Source organism: Pleurodeles waltl, chromosome 3_1, assembly GCF_031143425.1.
Source record: "Pleurodeles waltl isolate 20211129_DDA chromosome 3_1, aPleWal1.hap1.20221129, whole genome shotgun sequence".
NCBI lineage: Eukaryota > Metazoa > Chordata > Amphibia > Caudata > Salamandridae > Pleurodeles > Pleurodeles waltl.
Window position 1 is genome coordinate 1,991,822,556 of NC_090440.1, and position 18,083 is coordinate 1,991,840,638.

At 48.2% G+C, this 18,083-nt stretch overlaps 1 protein-coding gene across 4 annotated transcripts in view; it reads right to left on the reverse strand.

Moving 5' to 3' along the window:
- Nucleotides 1–18,083, reverse strand: part of TRIM37 (tripartite motif containing 37) — a 943,514-nt gene that overhangs the window by 455,509 nt on the left and 469,922 nt on the right. For all 4 annotated transcript variants that reach the window (XM_069226401.1, XM_069226400.1, XM_069226402.1 and 1 more), the window contains one exon: nucleotides 8,600–8,800. In XM_069226401.1, coding sequence (XP_069082502.1) covers nucleotides 8,600–8,800 — 201 coding nt within the window. The remainder of the gene's footprint in view (nucleotides 1–8,599; nucleotides 8,801–18,083) is intronic.

Sequence of the window (18,083 nt, forward strand, 5' to 3'; positions counted from 1 at the left end):
GACATGCAGAGCTTATGCAATACCACTAAAGTCACACAGCACTTACACACACATGAAAGAAACACACAGTGTTACAAAATAAAAGGTACTTTATTATAGTAACACAAATACTGAAATACTGTATAGGGGATACCCCAACTGGAGGTAAGTAAACTCACTATTATATACACATTTACAATCAGTAAATAGCATAGAAAGCAATAGGCATTTATAAGAGCAATAGCAAATATGGAGGGCCCTGGCGGAGTGCCAAACCATATGCTAAAAAAGTGGAATATGACAGGCAGTGCCCCACCCAAGGAAGTACAATCAGTAGAAGGGAGCTGGAGGAACTAGGAACCCCTGAGCGACCAGGAGAGCAGAAGTAAGTACCTAGTTTTCCCCAAAACCAACAGGAGGACTTTAGAAGAGGATTGTGCAAGACCCAGACAAGATTAGAAAGAACTAAAGATGAATCCTGACAGACGAGTACATGCAAAGGAATGGGAACAAGTCCAGTTTGTGATGGAGTGTCCAGCTGTGGCAGGAGCCATTACCCACCCTTCTTTGGATGCAGGATCAGGTTGACGGTGGACAAAGGTCAGCAGTGCAGCACAGGAGCAGAAGAGGAGTTCCAGGAGTTATGCAAGTGATGTCCCACGTCAGCGGTTGTGATGCAGTCCGCCAGTGGTGCTGGAAAACCACTAACAAGCCTTGGCAAATGCAATAGTCAGGGAAAAGGTGTGGCAAGGCTGAAGAGGACCAGCAAGGTCCAGGGAACTCGACCCAAGGTGGGAAGTCCGGGGTGACCCTCAGCAGCTTGGAGAGTCGCAAGAGGAGGCATCCCTCAAAAGGCAGCAAGCACAGGAGTTGCCGTGAGGCCCACTAGGCACACTTGGAGTCGCTGAAGCAGCAGGCAGGAGACAGTGCAGTGTAGGAAAAAGCGGTGGGGGTTGGGGCTACACAGGACCTGAAGATCCCTTGGAGGAGGAACAAATTAGCCTTGGTACCTTCAGGAGTCGCAGTGCACAGGGGTACGGTCCTCCAAGGAGAGGAAAGGGCTCACTGTCTCCCAAGTTGAACAGCTGGTAGAGAGGACCAAAGGGACTAATCTAGACCACCACCTGTGATGCAGGATTCACACAGTTCAGAAGGAGAGAGGACCCACGCAGCCAGTTGTTGTTGCAGTTGGTGCCTGTGGACACAGGAGAGTAACTCCTTCACTCCAAGGGAGTTTCCTTCTTACTTCTTGTGCAGGCTGATGTCTCGTCACCCTCAGAGGATGCACAGCTGGGGAAATGTTGCAGCTGCTGGAAGGAGCCAGAAAAACAATGTTGCAGAGCAGAGTCGTCACTGGAGTTGGAGATTGTCGATTCTTGGAGGGTAAACAATGTAGAGGAGTCCTGCTGGAACCTTTCACGTTGATTATCGGGACCCACCCAAGAGGGAGACCCTAAACAGACCAGGAAGAAGACTGGTCACCTATAGCAGGGTGACCATCTATCAGGAGGGGGCTGTGACACCACCTACCTGAACTGGCCCTCAGATGCTCCCAGAGGCTTTTGCCCACATGGGATTCAAGATGGCAGAATTAAGTGGCCACCTGGAGGGGCTCTGGGCACAACCCCTGGGTGGTGATGGACAGGGGAGTAGTCACTCTCCATTCCATTATCTGGTTTCATGCCAAAGAAGGGACCGGTGCAAACCACTTTATGAAAGGGGGGCACCAAATGTGCTCTTCAAAGCATACGAGTGGTTTGGGGAGGCTACCCCTCCCAAACCATGTAACACCAATTTCCAAGGGAGAAGGTGTTAGCTCCCTCTCCCACAGGAATTCCTTTGTTCTGCCTTCTGCTTCCTGAGCTGGTCAAGCAGCAGGAGACAGTAGTGTGGCTTGTCTGGAAAAAACCCAGAACACTAGTAGGAGCAATACTGGGGGTCCTCTAAGGAGCTCCCAGAGTGCATGGAATTATACAACCAATACTGGCAACAGTATTGGGGTATGATTCGGACAAGTTTGATACCAAACATGCCCAGGTTCGGAGTTACCATTATGTAGCTGGACACAGGTGTCCTGTGTCGAGTACACGGGTAAAAGGGCATCCCCGCACTTATGAAGTCCAGTGTACTGAAGCTGGAGTTCGTAGGGGCACCTCTGCTCATGTAGGGGTGCCCTCACACACAGGGACCTGCACCCTGCCTTTTGGGCTGGAAGGGTCTACCTTAGGGGTGACTTACAGTGACCTGGTGTAGTGACCTGTGATGAAAGGGTGCATGCCCCTTTTCATGCAGGCTGCAATGGCAGGTCTTGAGACTCATTTTGCAGAATAGTAACTCCAAACCTGGGCATGTTCGGTATCAAAGATGTCGGAATCATACCCCAATACTAATGCCAGTATTGGTTGTATGATTCCATGCACTCTGGGGACTCTTTAGAGGACCCCCCCCCCAATATTTTTCCTATCAGTCTTCCAGGGTTTTCCCAGCAGCCAGCGCTGCTGTGATCCTACAGACAGGTTTCTGCCCTCTTGCTACTTGACCAGCTCAAGCCCGGAAAGGCAGAACAAGGGATTTCCTTTGGGGGTGGGAGGCAACATCATCTCCCTTTGGAAATAGGTGTTAGATGGCTTGGGACGGGTAGCCTCCCCAAGCCACTGGTATGCTCTGAAAGGAACATTTGGTGCCCTCCCAGCAAAAACCGGTTTGCACCAGTCCAGGGACCCCTGGTCCCTGCTCTGGTGCAAAACTGGACAAAGAAAAGGGAAGTGACAACTCCCCTGTCCAGCCCAGAGCTCCTCCTGGTGGCCACTTGATTCTGCCATCTTGAAACCAAAATGTGCAGAGGCCCCTGGGAGCATCTGAGTGGTCAGGTCAGGCAGGTGACGTCACAGACCCCTGCTCATATGTGATCACCATGCAAAGTGATCACACCCCCTTTTAGGGATATTTAGGGCCTTCCTTGAGGATGGGTCCCCAGATTAGACGTGAAAGACTCCACCAGGACTCCTCTGAATCGTTTACTTCTGCTCCTGGCCAGTGGAACCGCAACTGGACACTTCAGGAACTGACAAGACTGCAACTACAGAGACGACCTTGCATTGCAACATTTTTTCCCCAGCTCCTTCTGGCAACTGCAATATTTCACCGGTTGTGCATCCTCTGGGGTCGGCAAGACTTCAGCTGCACCAAAAGGCAAGAAGGAATCTGCCTTGGAGTGAAGGAGTCACTCCCCTGCATCTGCAGGCACCAACAGCAACGACATCAGGCTGCATGGTTCTGCTCTCCTCTGGAACTGTGTGGATTCTGCATCACAGGTGGTAATCTGGAGTGGTCCCATTGGTCCTCTCTGTCCGCTGTCAAACTTGGGAGATGGTGAGACCTTGCCACTCCTTGCAGGACAGTACCCCTGTGCACCGCAATTCTGGCAGCAACGAAGGCTTGTTGTCTCCTGCTCCAGGGGATCTTCAGGCTCTGAGTAGTCCCGGCCCCCAGCATTTCATCATTGCAAGGACAGTCTCTACTATGCAGCTCCAGCGATGCGGGACCCCTGCCCAGGCGTGCTGATTAGACCTCACTGCAACTTACTATGCCTGCTGCCAGTGGGTCGCCTGTGGGGGCAGCGACTGCTTCTGCCGGCTCTCCAGACTGCTGAAGGTCAGCCCGACTCCTCTCCAAAGGTTGAGTCCCCTGGACCTTGCTGGTCCTATTCAGCCTTGCAACTCTTGCATTTGCAAAGGCTGGTCAGTGGTTCTCCTAACCACTGACCATCTGAAACCCGACATGGTACATCATCTGCACTGCTCCAAGGACTCCTCTGCAGCTCCTGGGCTCCACTGCTGGTCTTCTCCTTCCCCCTTCGACATGGGTATTCATCCACAGAAGGGTGGGTAGTGGCTACTGCTCCGACTGGACACTCCATTGTGGACTGGACTCTGTCCCCTTCCTTTTCAGGTCCTCTTCTTCCAGAATTCACCCATGGGTTTCTCTGGTCTGATCCTGTTCTTGCACAATCCATTTTCTATGTCTTCTTGTTAGTCCTTGGGAAAACCAAGTACTTAACCCTGCACTCCTAGTCGCGAGGGTCACTAAGATACCCACCTCTTGGGGTCCCGAGTTCACCCAGCTCCCCTCTAACTACTCCATGCCCTTGGGTGGGGACTTCACTCTGCATTCCGCTATTTTAGTATATGGTTTGGCCCTCCCCTAGGGCCCTAGCCATTTTCTACAATTCTTGCCAATGCTTGCTGTTTCTATGCTAATTTGTGTGTGAAGTCATCTAGTGTAGTGTTACTGTAATAAAGTACCTTTAGTTTTGTAACACTGTGTGGTTCTTTTCATGTGTGAAAAGTTAATATGTGAGTATTGTGGTATTGCATAAGCTTTGCCTATCTCCTAGATAAGTCTTGGCTGCTCATCCACAGCTACCTCTAGAGAGCCATGGCTTCCTAAACACTGTCTTCATTCACTAACAGGGGTTGCCTGGACCGGTTAGAAGGTGCCAACAACCATAGGTGTCCACCACACACCAGGCCAGCTTCCTATAGGGCTTTGGTGAGCGGTTCAGACGATGGGTTTGCTGTATCCATGAGGATCCCCGGGTGACTGTACGGGTTAATGGATGATGTCCTCCTCCTCTGACATTGCCATTGACACATGTCAGGGTTGTTGCTTGTCCCAGCTGCTTTTTGTCCTCTATAGGGAGCCTCTCGCAGAGCTTATTCGCAGGAATCCCACAATAACTGACATCACTATGGGAAGGAGGGACCATAAGCTTTCTCTCTATGTGGACGACATCATGATAGCCCTGACACATCCTCTTAAGTCCTTGCCCCCCTTTAATGGAGGAACTGGAGGTTTTCAGGAAAGCCTCTGAGTTTAAAGTCAATCTCCAGAAACCACAGATCCTCAATTTAATGGTCCAGACAGCAGAGCAGATTACCTTTAAATATCACTTTCCCTTCTCATGGGCCATACAAGGGGTAGTATACTTAGGGCTCCAAATCCTCTCCACACCAACAAAGACTGCAGAGAGTAACTTTGGTACCCTTATGTCCAAAGCGAGATCTGACCTCCAGACTGGGAAAACCTATACACTCTCTTGGCTTGGGCGCCTGGCAGCTATTAAGATGACTCTGCTGCTTAAGATTATATATGTAATGGAGACCTTACCTCTACAACCCCCTCCAAAGGCTCTGAAAAAAATTATGATAACTTGTGGAAGACTACATCTGGGCAGGTAAGAAAGCGTGCATAGTCAAAAAGCAGGTATACTTATTCCCGGCAGAGAGCAGTCTTGGGATTCGCCATCTTACACATTATTATCAGGCGGCACAACTTTGGTTATTAGTAGGATGGAACAGACCCCTCTTGGAGAAGCACTGGCGCTTCAATGATAAGGCGGTCGCCGGCATTCACATTTGGAAGGTGCCCTGGCTGCCCAAACATCACCAACCTTCAGGGGTGTATATTTCACTGGTTCTTAGAGATACACTGGGGACCTGGGACAGCATTCAGATCCCGAAACGGTTTACACGCATCTCCCCACAAATGCTGATCATTGGAAATCCAGATTTTCCCCCGGCATGCCAGAGCTCTAGCTACCTACACTGGCAACAGGAAAACTGCAAAAGAATAGGTGACTTCTTTGACCACACAGGGCTACTGGAGTTTCCTCAGATTCAGTGACATTATAACTTCCCAACCACCGCCAGTTGGCAGTACCTAGCTATACGTCACTGTGTTACCCAGCCTTCCATTCGCCCCACACTAGCAGTCCTTTATTGCTATTTAAGAAATGGCTTCTCACTAGAAGTACTGATAAGCATCTCCTCGCTGACATATATGCATTTCGAATCGCTCCACAGACCCACATCAAATCGTCGGCACAGCTGTGCTGGGAGGAAAAGCGCGAACACCCCTTCACCTATAAAGAACAGTACAACATTCAAAAACAAGCTCATTCCGCTCTGTGCTGCACTTCAGGCAAAGAAACATTCCTCACAATAGTCCACTATTGATACTATACCCCTGCAGAACCAGCTCAGTGGAAGATGAATGGGAATGCACATTGCTGGAGGGGATGTGGCCAAGAGGGGACCTTGACTGATCTTTGGTAGTGCCTGAAGCTTCAACATTATTGGGCTGAAGTCCTCGCCCCCACTGACCACATGTATGATACTGAATTCTACAGATTCCCTAGGTTCATTCTGCTGAGGCTCCCGAATGCCTTGACCTATCCCCTTGACGCCCACGCGGGAGCGAACTATCACTTTGGCCCTATTGGATGCCAAACAGGTTTTGCGGACACGCTGGGGCACTGCCAAAATACCTACTCACTTGGACAGGGTATACAGAATCTGGGATCTCCTTAGTATGGAGACGCTAATGGCTTATGTAGAGCAAAAACGGCCCCAATTTGACGAAACACTGGCACCTTGTTTGCGGTTCCTGTCCCAGGACTTTCTAGAATTGACATGCCCCATCTACTTATGTGTCCTACAACTCACACCCGTAGACCAGAACAGCAACTGTTCCCCTCCCACCCCCAGCACTATCATTGCACCCATCTTCTGTCTCTGAATAGGTGGCACGCTTCGTCCATAATCCGAAGGCCTTCGTCTCAATGTGACGGGAGGCTCAGTCTTACCTTTACCATAACTATCCCTTTCTCTTTGTCTATTCTCCTTAGTTTCTATATTCACCAGCTATTGTTCCTCACTGGCCATGGGATGTAGGTGAGGTATTTTCTGTAGTGTTATTCTTCAATATCAAAACCAATAAAAAGATTTAAACCTAGAAGTATCCATCAGAAAAGCCTGCATGACAGCAGATATTGTATACCTACTAGCAGCTGAGAATGGTGCCAGATGTATTCCTATGAATAAATAAATACATAGCAAGCAATATACCAAGTGCAAAAATAAAAAGTCAAACATTTGAAGGGGTTGTGCTGCGAGGGGATGTAAACATCTCTCAGCATAAAAGATGGAACTTCGTCTACTTGGAAGAGTAAATCTTGATAGCCAAAAGCATTATTGCTTCTTTAAGAATGTGCATGCAGGATTATAATATAGGAATAGCCCTTGTTGTTAATTAAATGGAGAAGCACTGTGAACCAAAAATGGCAGGCCCATATCAGGACAAATACTACTGATGTACAGACCTCCTTTGCCATTAAACTTGGGATAACAGGATATGTTAGAAAGCTGCCAGCATAAAAATCAGTCCAAATCTTAAAATCTCATTGTAGCTCCTCCTCGAGACTCTGCCAGAGAGTGCTAGTATAGTTAAATTTCTCGTTGGATGTCACAGCCACGGGAAACTCCATTTCTCAATCAAAAATTGTCAACTCACTATCACGAAAAAAAAGCAGTCATATTCATTGATCTAGTTTAGTTTGTTTCTATTTCCAGTGAAACCAAGTGTTCGAAGACTCACCATCACAGGCCAATGTGCGACGAAGTATTTTGTGCTTCTTTGTTTCCCATATATAGTACCTAGAAATCTTATTGTGAGAAGATAAACATTCTGAAAAAACAAATTCCTCCCAACTGAAGCTGGTTATGTGTATCAACTTTTGATGAATGGCTATTGACTGCGAGTCTCAGACTTCTAAGGAAGCATCTGAAGTCGCAAAGAGAACAGGTGGAAGTAGAGTACATCTGATATGTTATTTGTGTCCATCCACCAAACGGTCCCAATTTGATTAGTAGTACAGCTTGCTCTTTACCGTCTTATTTCCCCATGACCTGTTTCCTCTAGGAGTTGAGCTGTTCCTAGAAGGCTTCACAATTAAATTTCAGAGACTGCAGAAGGACATGGCACCTAACAGTGTTTGAACTATCTGATCATTCGCAGTTCACATCCTGATGGAGGTCACTAGGTTGTTTTTGTGTTCGGACTCTAAATGGGTATATCCATCTTTTGCTGGAACTATGGCATACTCATTACAAGCATTACATTTTAAATCATTTTTTCTTGATGTAACAAGTAGACTAAAGCAACACTGAACATACACCCACAACTGTTCCAAAAGTGTGCACTGAATTATCTGATAATGTTCTGGACACTTGCAAATGTTTGCAAGTCATCTGGGACTCCACAAAGGCCCTGAAAGCCACCAGATGGATTCCTACATCAAGTTCAGTATTAGCACTCTGAGTGCGTGGCATATCAGTGCAGGCATTAACCTTCATTTATTACAAAACACTTATTGTCTGCAGTACTGATTATCTGAGATGCAGTTACCTGCATTCAGAAGGCGTTTTATCCATTATATCATTAGCAGTGATAGAGAGTAATTGAACACAACTCTTGCTTGCCAGCTTCAAAATTACTGCAGAACGCGCTGCCCTCCTCTGAGGCTCATACATTTATGTAAACACACAATGCACACTCACGCTTACCCTGTAACTTGTAAAAAGGTTAATGGTTAGATCGCATAAGCATCTAGGTGATTCAGAGTTGTTAATCTAGTGGTCCTATTTCAATGATTCAGAAAGTCCAACAGTAAAATAAAATTATGTAAAATTAAATACACGCAGAGCAATTTCTTCTAACAAGTTAATGCTTGATTTCAAAACATAAAAATCAAACTTGAAATAATAAAAGGAATATCTACGTTGAGCACATCATGCAGGATTTGTTCATCCTCGTCATCATCTTTATCTCTTGCAGCTGCTGCAGAAGATAAGCCTTCAATATGTTCCTCTGGCTTCTTTGACCGAATGTTCGTGCCGTCATCATTTTGTGGGCTGATGTGATTGTCTGGTGGTGACATGCCTCTGGATTTTTGACTGCGTGATAGTTCAATCGCCAGTCTCTTCATCATGAAAAAAAGATAAAGAAATAGGTTTACTACAAAAATAGCTCATGCAGTCATATAAACACAAAAAACTAAATTGTATGATGTCACAATCGACTAAAGAGAAAAATAATCCACTTAGTCCTATTGCAAGAAACACACTTGAGCAAACAGGAACGCAGGAGTCTGGCAAAGAGGTGGCAATAGAAATTGTACTCTGCACCTTTTGCAACTCATGCACAATGAATAGCAACATGGATAGCAGGAGGCACACGAGAGATTAGAGGATGTACAAATAGCTATCCAACAAGGGAAAGGGTTTTACATAGCAAATTTATACTCCCATAGTAATACTTTAATCTCGGGAGAAGAGAGAAAGCGAGAGGGATCCATCTCAAAATTGTTTGCTTTACCCGCAACACCACCACCGCCAAAACCAACCTACACGCTGCTCTCCTCGACACCGCCAACTGGATGACAGCTAATCACCTCACAACAAAACCGAGATCATCATCTTTGGCGCCAACAAAACCATAAGGGATGACTCCTGGTGGCCCACCGCCCTAGGCCCCGCACCCACCCCCGCAAACCACGCACGCAACCTCAGCATCATCCTGGACCCCTCCCTCTCGATGACACAGCAAATCAATGCTCTAACCTCCTCCTGCTTCCACACACTCCGCACTCAAAAAAAAAAAAAAAAAACAAAAGGATTCCCCCAGAGACCAGGAAGACAGTCACCCATGCACTCATCAGCAGACTTGACTACGGTAACGCCTTCTACGCCGGCACCACACTCAAACGCAAACTCCAGAAAATCCAGAACACAGCCGCGCGCCTCGTCCTTGGCCTCCCCCGCCACGAACGAATCTCACCACACCTCAAATCCCTTCACTGGCTCCCCATAGACAAAAGAATCACATTCAAGATACTCATCCACGCACACAAATCCCTCCAAAACATCGGCCCAACCTACCTCAACGACAGAGTGAACTTCCACACTCCCACCCGCAACCTCCGATCAGCCGACCTCGCCCTCGCCACAGTCCCCCGCATCTAACGCACCACCACAGGAGGCAGGTCCTTCTCCTACCTCACCCCCAAAACCTGGAACTCCCTCCCCACCAACTTCCGCAAAACCAAAGACCTCCTGCTCTTCAGAAAGAACCTCAAGACATGGTTGTTCGACCAGTGACCCTCCCTGCCTTCCCCCTGTTGACCGCCCCCAAGCGCCTTGAGACCCTCACGGGTGAGTAGCGCGCTCTATAAAAAATTTTGATTGATTGATTTGATATTAATCTCTTGCAATGCTTAAGGAGTTTTATGTGGTAAGTGTCTACACCTGCAATAAATCCGAGGAGAAGGGAATCTGACATCAAGTTCAATAAACTTTGTCCTTTGGTAAGAATGTTGCTGTAATTTTTGTCAAAGCCTAGGAAGAGGCTATTATCTTGGGAAGTCTGCGTTCTGCAGGTGTATTGGCTCAGCACACTAAAGACTAAAACATGTCTCCTCTCCTCGTCTGTCTGAATAAAGTGAGGTGGAGGAAAGAACAAAGGAAATTAAAACTACTTGATTCACATTAAAGTGTTAAGTGGTGCTTAAGTTACGATTAGGTTTGATACTAATTGTCATTTTAATGTTTGATAATGTAGTAAACGTTGAAGAGCCTTCCTATTGACTCGGGAGCAAGAAAACAATTTTCCTCAACATAAAGATCAAGGGCCGAGAACAAAACAGTCTGAACATGGGACCCATCAAAAAGACAAGAACCAAGCTGAGAACCAGTGAGATGACATGAAATAGGGGAGTAGCAAATTTATTCTGTAGACTTTTCAACAATTAAGAAAAAAGTAGAAGTTTAAATAATTAACTTTGATCAGGAAAAATCATACAGGCAGGTGTCTATCAAATAAACTTTAACCGTGCCAATACTTAAACTATTTTCTGCCAGGAACACTGAAAAAACTGGGATCTGGCCAGTCTCTCCTTGAAGTGGATCAGTAGTGTTAATGTGACCCCAATTCATGAACAGTGAACACCTGCTCGAGCACCTGTATAGAGAAGGGCCCAACTGCAAGCAGTTAACAATAAATAGGAGTTTACATGGGGTAATGGTAGTCTTTCAGCCTCCAGGCATGCCGGTGGAACAGACCGGCAAACAAATGTTTCCAAATGCAGACTTAATCTCAATAAGCCACAGCAGGCTACTTTTTTTCCGAATCTTATCTTTTTTAGTTTAAATGATAGATAAGCAATCACTTTCGGCATAAAACCTCAACATGCTGCTGTCTAAAGAAAACTTCAACCGAAAAAGGTGAAAGAAAGCATATGAAGGAACAAACACTGGCAAAGACAATAGGACCTGGCTCTGGGATCCGTTGGCTTAGCCAACGCCTTAAGACAATGGTGTATAGTATTGCCAGAAGAAAAAAAACAAAAGCCAAAATAAGTTGCGATGGTGCGCCCGTTGCAGCCACATTGTAGGAAAGTAAGCTCTTTTTGGCATGGTTACCTCCACTTTTTGCCTGCTGTCATTGTGTTTTGACTGTGTTCACTGGGATCCTACTAACTAGGACCCAAGTGACTGTGCTCTCTCCCTCTAAATTTGGTTGCTTAGGACTTAGTACATCCCACAATTGGCATACTGGTGCCCCTATATAAGTCCCTAGTATATGGTACTCAGATCCTCAGGGCATTGGGGCACCAGGGGTTCCCCCGGGGCTGCAGCATGTATTGTTCCACCCTTGGGAGCCCATACAAAATGGGTCTGCAGGCCTGCCATTGCAGACCGCATGAAAGGGTGCATGCACCCTTTCACTACGGGTCACCGCATCAGGTCAATGTAAGTCAACCCTATGGCAGGCCCTCCTAGCCCAGAGGGCAGGGTGCAGGTAGCTGTGTATGAGGGCACCCATGCATGAGCAGAGGTGCCCCTACAAACTCCAACTCCATTTCACTGGACTTCATAAGTGCAGGGAAGCCATTTTACCTGTGTCCAGCTACATAATGGTAACTCCGAACCTGGGCATATTTGGAATCAAAAATGTCGGAATCATACAACAAATACTGTTGTCAGTATTGGTTGTATGATTCCATGCACTCTTGGGGCTCCTTAGAGGATCCCCAGCATTGCTCCAACCAGTCGTCTTAGGTTTTTACCGGGCAGCCCAAGCTGCTACCACCCCTCAGACAGGTTTCTGCCCTCCTGCTGCTTGACCAGCTCAGGCAGAGGAAGGCAGAACAAAGGATTTCTTGTGGGAGAGGACCGTAACACCCTCTCTCCCTTGGAAATAGGTGTTACATGGCTTGGGTGGGGTACCCTCCCAAGCCACCGGTATGCCTTGAAGGGCACATTTGGTGCCCTCCTTGCATAAACCTGTTTGCCCCAGACCAGGGACCCCCGATCCCTGCTCTGGTGTGAAACCGGACAATGGAAAGTGACCAATTCCCTGTCCATCACCACCCCAGGGGTGGTGCCCAAAGCTCCTCCAGGTGGCCACTTGATTCCGCCATCTTGAATCCAAGATGGGCAGAGGCCCCTGGGAGTATCTGAATAGCCAGGTCAGACAGGTGATCACAGCCCCTCCTGACAGGTGGTCACCCTGCTAGGTGACCAATCCCCCTTGCTGGGCTATTTAGGGTCTCCCTCTCGGGTGAGTCCTCAGATTCGATGTGTAAGATTCCAGCAGGACTCCTCTGCATCGTTTACTTCATCTTCTGGCCACCGGGACTGCGTCTGGACCCTCCAGGAATCGACAATCTGCAACTCCAGTGACGACTCCGGTCTGCAACATTGTTTCTCTGTCTCTTACTAGCAACTGCAACATTTCTCTGGCTCTGCATCCTCTGAGAGGGACGAGTCTTCAGCCCGCACAAGAAGAAGGGATCTCCCTTGGAGTGAAGGAGTCACTCCCCTGCATCCACAGGCACCAACTGCAACGACAACCGGCTGCGTGGATCCTCTCTCCTCCGGAACTGGGTGGATCATGCATCACAGGTAGTTGTCCCCTTGGTCCTCTGAACCAGCTGTCCAACTTGGGAGATGGTAATCCCTTCTAATGCGTACACAATAGTGTGTTTACTTAACTCCTATAGAAGTATTGCCTATATAGTATTTTAGTATTTGTGTTGCTACAATAAAGTACCTCTAATTTTTGTAAACTGTGTGTTTTTTCATGTGTGTAAGCGCTGTGCGACTGTAGTGGTACTGCATGAGCTTTGCATGTCTCCTAGTTAAGGATTGGCTGTTCATCCACAGCTACCTTTAGAGAGCCCTGGCTTCCTAGACACTGTCATAAGGTGAACTAGAGCTCTCCATGGGACTTCTCCATGCGGCCAACAGACCTGAGACCCCGGCCCAAACCATACAGACCACGCCAAAAACCTTGTCATAATCTTAGATGACAGATTCACGGTAGGCAAAGTGAACACAGTCACCTCCTTCTGCTTCTTCATCCTACGTATGCTCTGCGAAATATTCCAATGTATCCCCAACACCACCAGACGGATGGTCACCCACGCCTTCCATCACCATCAGACTAAACTATGGCAACACAATTTACACCGCCATTACGAATAAACTCGTACAAAGACTCCAAACTACCTAGAACATTGCAACCAAACTCATCCTCAACATCTCCCTCCGCGTACACATCATGCCACACCCCAGAGAGCTACATGTGCCACCAATCCAGAAGCAATGACAATTCAACGTGTTCACCCACGCATAAAAAGCCCTTCAAAACATCAGGCCTGCCTACCTCAACCACCACCAACACACCAGGCAACTGTGCTCAGCCACACTCCACCTAGCGCAAATACCCCATATCCGCAGGAGCAAATCAGGACGCTCCTTCTCCTACATCACTGCCAATCCCTGTAACAACCTTCTGCACCACATCAGGACCTCCCCATCCCTACTCGAGTTCTACAACAAACTGAAGACCTGGCTATACAACTAGGACCCTGATTGGCCTACCTATCTACGATTTTGCAAGTGTGCCTACAAAATGAAGGGGTGCCCGGTTTTATTTTTTTACCACTCTGAGATGCATCAGCAAATATAAAAAAGAGAAAGGAAAAATAAGTACCTCCATTTTTTTTAAAAATTATAGGCACATTTACTGCCTGCTCCCAACCCCCTTCCCAAAAACAAGAAAAAAAGAAATATACTGTAGGAAAATGGCTCCCTGTTGCAGTTACCCCACACTTTTTGCCTGATATTGATGCTGACTTGACTAAGAAGTGTGCTGGGACCCTGCTAACCAGGCCCCAGCACCAGTGTTCTTTCACTAAAAATTTACCATTGTTCCCACAATTGGCATACCCGTGGCACACAGATAAGTCCCTTGTAAAATATACCAGTGGTACCAAAGGCCCTGTGACCAGAAAGGTCCCTAAAGGCTGCAGCATGTGTTGTGTCACCCTAAGGGACCCCTCAACTAACACATGCACACTGCCATTGCAGATTGTGAGTATTGGTGGGGAGAAAAAGGCAAATTCGACATGGTATCCCCCTCAGGATGCCATGCACACAAAATACTGCCTGTGGCATAGGTAAGTCACCCCTCTAGCAGGCGTTAAAGCCCTAAGGCAGGGTGCACTATGCCACAGTTGAGGGCATAGCTGCATGGGCAATATGCCCCTACAGTGTCTAAGTCTATTCTTAGACATTGTAAGTGCAGTGTGGCCATATTAAGTAAATAGTCTGGGAGTTTGTCAAAACGAACTCCACAGTTCCATAATGGCTACATTGAACACTGGGAAGTTTGGTATCAAACTTCTCAGAATAATAAACCCACACTGATGCCAGTGATGGATGTATTAAAAAATGTACACAGAGGGCATGTTAGAGATGCTCCCTGTATTTTACCCAATTCTTCAGTGCTGACTGGTCTGTGCCAGCCTGCCACTGAGAGGAGTTTCTGACCCCCTTGGGTGAGAGGCTTTGTGCTCTCTGGGGCCAGAAACAAAGCCTGCACTGGGGTGTCCTGAGCTGAGGTGACCCCTGCCTTAGGAAATCCTCCATCTTGTTTTGGAAGATTACCCCCAATAGGATTAGGGATGTGCCCCCCTCCCCAAAGGGAGGAGGCACAAAGAGGGTGTAGCCACCCTCAAGGATACTAGCCATTGGCTACTGCCCCCCAGACCTACACACCCAAAAACTGAGGACTTAGGGGCGACACTGATCCCAGATTCCTGCAACCTGAAGAAAGAAGAAGGACTGCTGACCTGAAAGCCCCACAGAGACGATGGAGATGACAACTGACTTGGCCCCAGCCCTACTGGCCTGTCTCCAGACTCAGAGAACCTGCACAGCAATGTATCCAGCGGGACCAAAGACCTCTGAGGACTGATCTGCACCTAAAGTACAAGGAAACTCCTGAGGACAGCGGCTCTGTCCAAAACTACAACAAAGAAACCATCTTTAAAGAAGACTCCAGCCTCACTCCGGAAGCGCGAGTCTTCACACACTGCTCCCGAAGCCCACAGCACATGTCCAGAAGAAGCAACACCGCAGAGAGGACCCCGAGGTGACTCCAGCGACGTGGACACCGTGAGTCGACCTCCCTGCACCCCCACAGCGACGCCTGCAGAGAGGATCCAGAGACTCCCTCTGACCGTGACTGCCTGGTAACAAAGGAACCCGACGCCTGGAAGAAGCACTGCACCCGCAGCCCCCAGGACCAAGAGGAACCAACCACCGGTGCAGGAGTGACCAGCAGGTGGCCCTCAGCTTAGTCCAGTCGGTGGCTAGCCCGAGAAGCCCCCCTGTGCCCTGCCTGCATCGCCAGTGACCCCCGGGTCCCTCCATTGACTTCAACACAAAACCCGACGCCATGTTCACACACTGCACCCAGCCGCCCCTGCACCGCTGAGGGTGTATTTTGTGTACCTGTTTGGGACCCCCCTAGTGCTCTACAAAACTCCCCTGGTCTGCTCCCTGAGGATGCAGGTACTTACCTGCTAACAGACTGGAACTGGAGCACCCCTGTTCTCCATAGGTACCTGTGTTATTTGGGCCCTACTTAGACCTCTGCACCTGACCGGCCCTATGTTGCTGGTGCTGGGTGTTTGGGGTTAACTTGAACCCCCAATGGTGGGCTGCCTATGCCCAGGAGAAAGAACTTGCAAGTGCTTTACTTACCTGAGAAACTAACCAATACTTACCTCCCGCAGGAACTGTTGAGTTTTGCAGTGTCCACTTTTAAAATAGCTTGTTGCCATTTTTGCCAAAACGGTGTACATTACTGTTTTAATTCAAAGTTCCATACTTACCTGTGTGAAGTACCTTGCAATTCATGTACTTACCTAAATTCTGAATCTTGTGGTTCTAAAATAAATTAAAAAAAGAATAGATTTCTATATAAAAACATATTGGCCTGGAGTCAAGTCTGAGTGTGTGCTCTCATTTATTGCCTGTGTGTACAACAAATGCTTAACACTACCCTCTGATAAGCCTACTGCTTGACCACACTACCACAAAATAGAGCTTTAGTATTATCTAATTTTGCCACTATCTACCTTTAACGGGATACCTCGAACTCTGTGCACACTATCTCTCACTTTGAGATAGTATATACAGAGCCAACTTCCTACATCTACTCGTTTAAAAAAGTCTGTGGGAGTTGGGGGCAATGGCGAGCAGGTGGGGGAAGCAACCACCTGCAGATGGAGATGCCATTTGTGATCGACTATGCATCAGCGGCTGAGTTAGTCTGCTCTGGCGTTCAGAGAGCCCGCCAGATGTTGAACCACCAGGATTATGCCCGGATGTTCCAGCCACGCCCAGAGGCACAAAGCCTCTTGACAAATAGTCCACAACTCCACTCCACCCTGCTTGTTTGCAGTACCGGCATGTTGGCAGTAGTGTTATCTGTGAACACTAGCACTACTGTCCATTTTAGTGAGGGAAGGAATGCTCTCAATGCAAGCCTGATTGCCCAGAGCTCCAAAAGATTGATGTGGAGTCCGGACTCCACAGGAGACCGGAGAACTCTGATCTCCACCTCGCCCATGTGGCCGCCCCATCCTAGAAGTGATGCATCTGTCACTACTGTAAGGTGTGGATGAGTAAGGGAGATTGACCCAATTGCAATTCGAAAGCCACCACTGCAGGTCTTTCACAGTTCCCTCTGTGACCTGGACCATATCTGAGAGATTTCCCCGATGTTGCATCCACTGGAACTTCGGGTCCCACTGTAGAGCCTGAATGAGCCACCTGGCATGTGTCACCAGCAGGATACAGGAGGCCATGAGGCCCAGCAGCCTCAGAGTCATTCTCATCAAAATCCGGAATAGAGACTGGACCATCGGAATCACAGCCTGAATATTCTGGACTCGCTTTTTGGAAGGATAGGCCCGAAACAGCACTGCATCCAGAACAGCTCCGATAAAAGGGAATGTCTGAGAAGGAGTCAGGTTTGATTTTGACATGTCTGTAGTGAACACCAGCGATCGCAAAGGGTTCGCCGTAGCCTGAAGATGGGAGACGACTTTCTGGGGCATGTTCGCCTTCAACAGACAGTCGTCAAGGTACGGGAAGACTGAAACCCCTAACCTGCGCAGATGAGCTGCAACCACCGCTCTTTCTTTCGTGAACACCCGAGGGGAGCTGCTAAGGCAGAAGGGGAGGACAGTAAATTGAAAATGCTTGTGACCTACCATGAATCACAAGTAGCGTCTGTGGGCAAGGCAAGACGGGTATATGGAAGTAAGCGTCCTGTAAGTACAACGCTACCATCCAGTCTCCTGGGTCCAAGGCAGACAGGACCTGAGCCAGAGTAAGCATTTTGAACTTCTTGAGGAAGAGATGGAGGGCCCGAAGGTCTAGGATAGGACGTAGGCCCTTGTCCTTTTTGGGCACCAGAAAGTAGCAGGAATAACAACCACAACCTACTTGTGGCACAGGGACCGTCTCTATGGCTCCCTTGGCTAAGAGAGTCGAGACTTCCTCATGGAGAAGTGCTAGAGGATCCTCCAGTAAACGGCCGTAGGATGGAGTCATGCCTGGAAGGGCAGTCTCGAAGGGGAGGGAGTAGCCCCTTCTGACTATTTGCAAAACCCACCTGTCCATTGTGATTGATTTCCAGTGGGGTAGGTGATGGCGGATTCTGCCCCCAACTGGTCAGAGATGGTAGGACAGGCTAGGAGGGTTTGGAGGCTGCAGCAGGGGCAGAAGTGGACTGGGCAGACCTCTGGTGCCCTGTCTCACGAGCCTGTGGGATTCTGCGTACCCAGCCATGCAGCGGTTGAGCAGCATGCGCAGCTCGGTGGCTGGCAGGGAAAGGATGCGTCC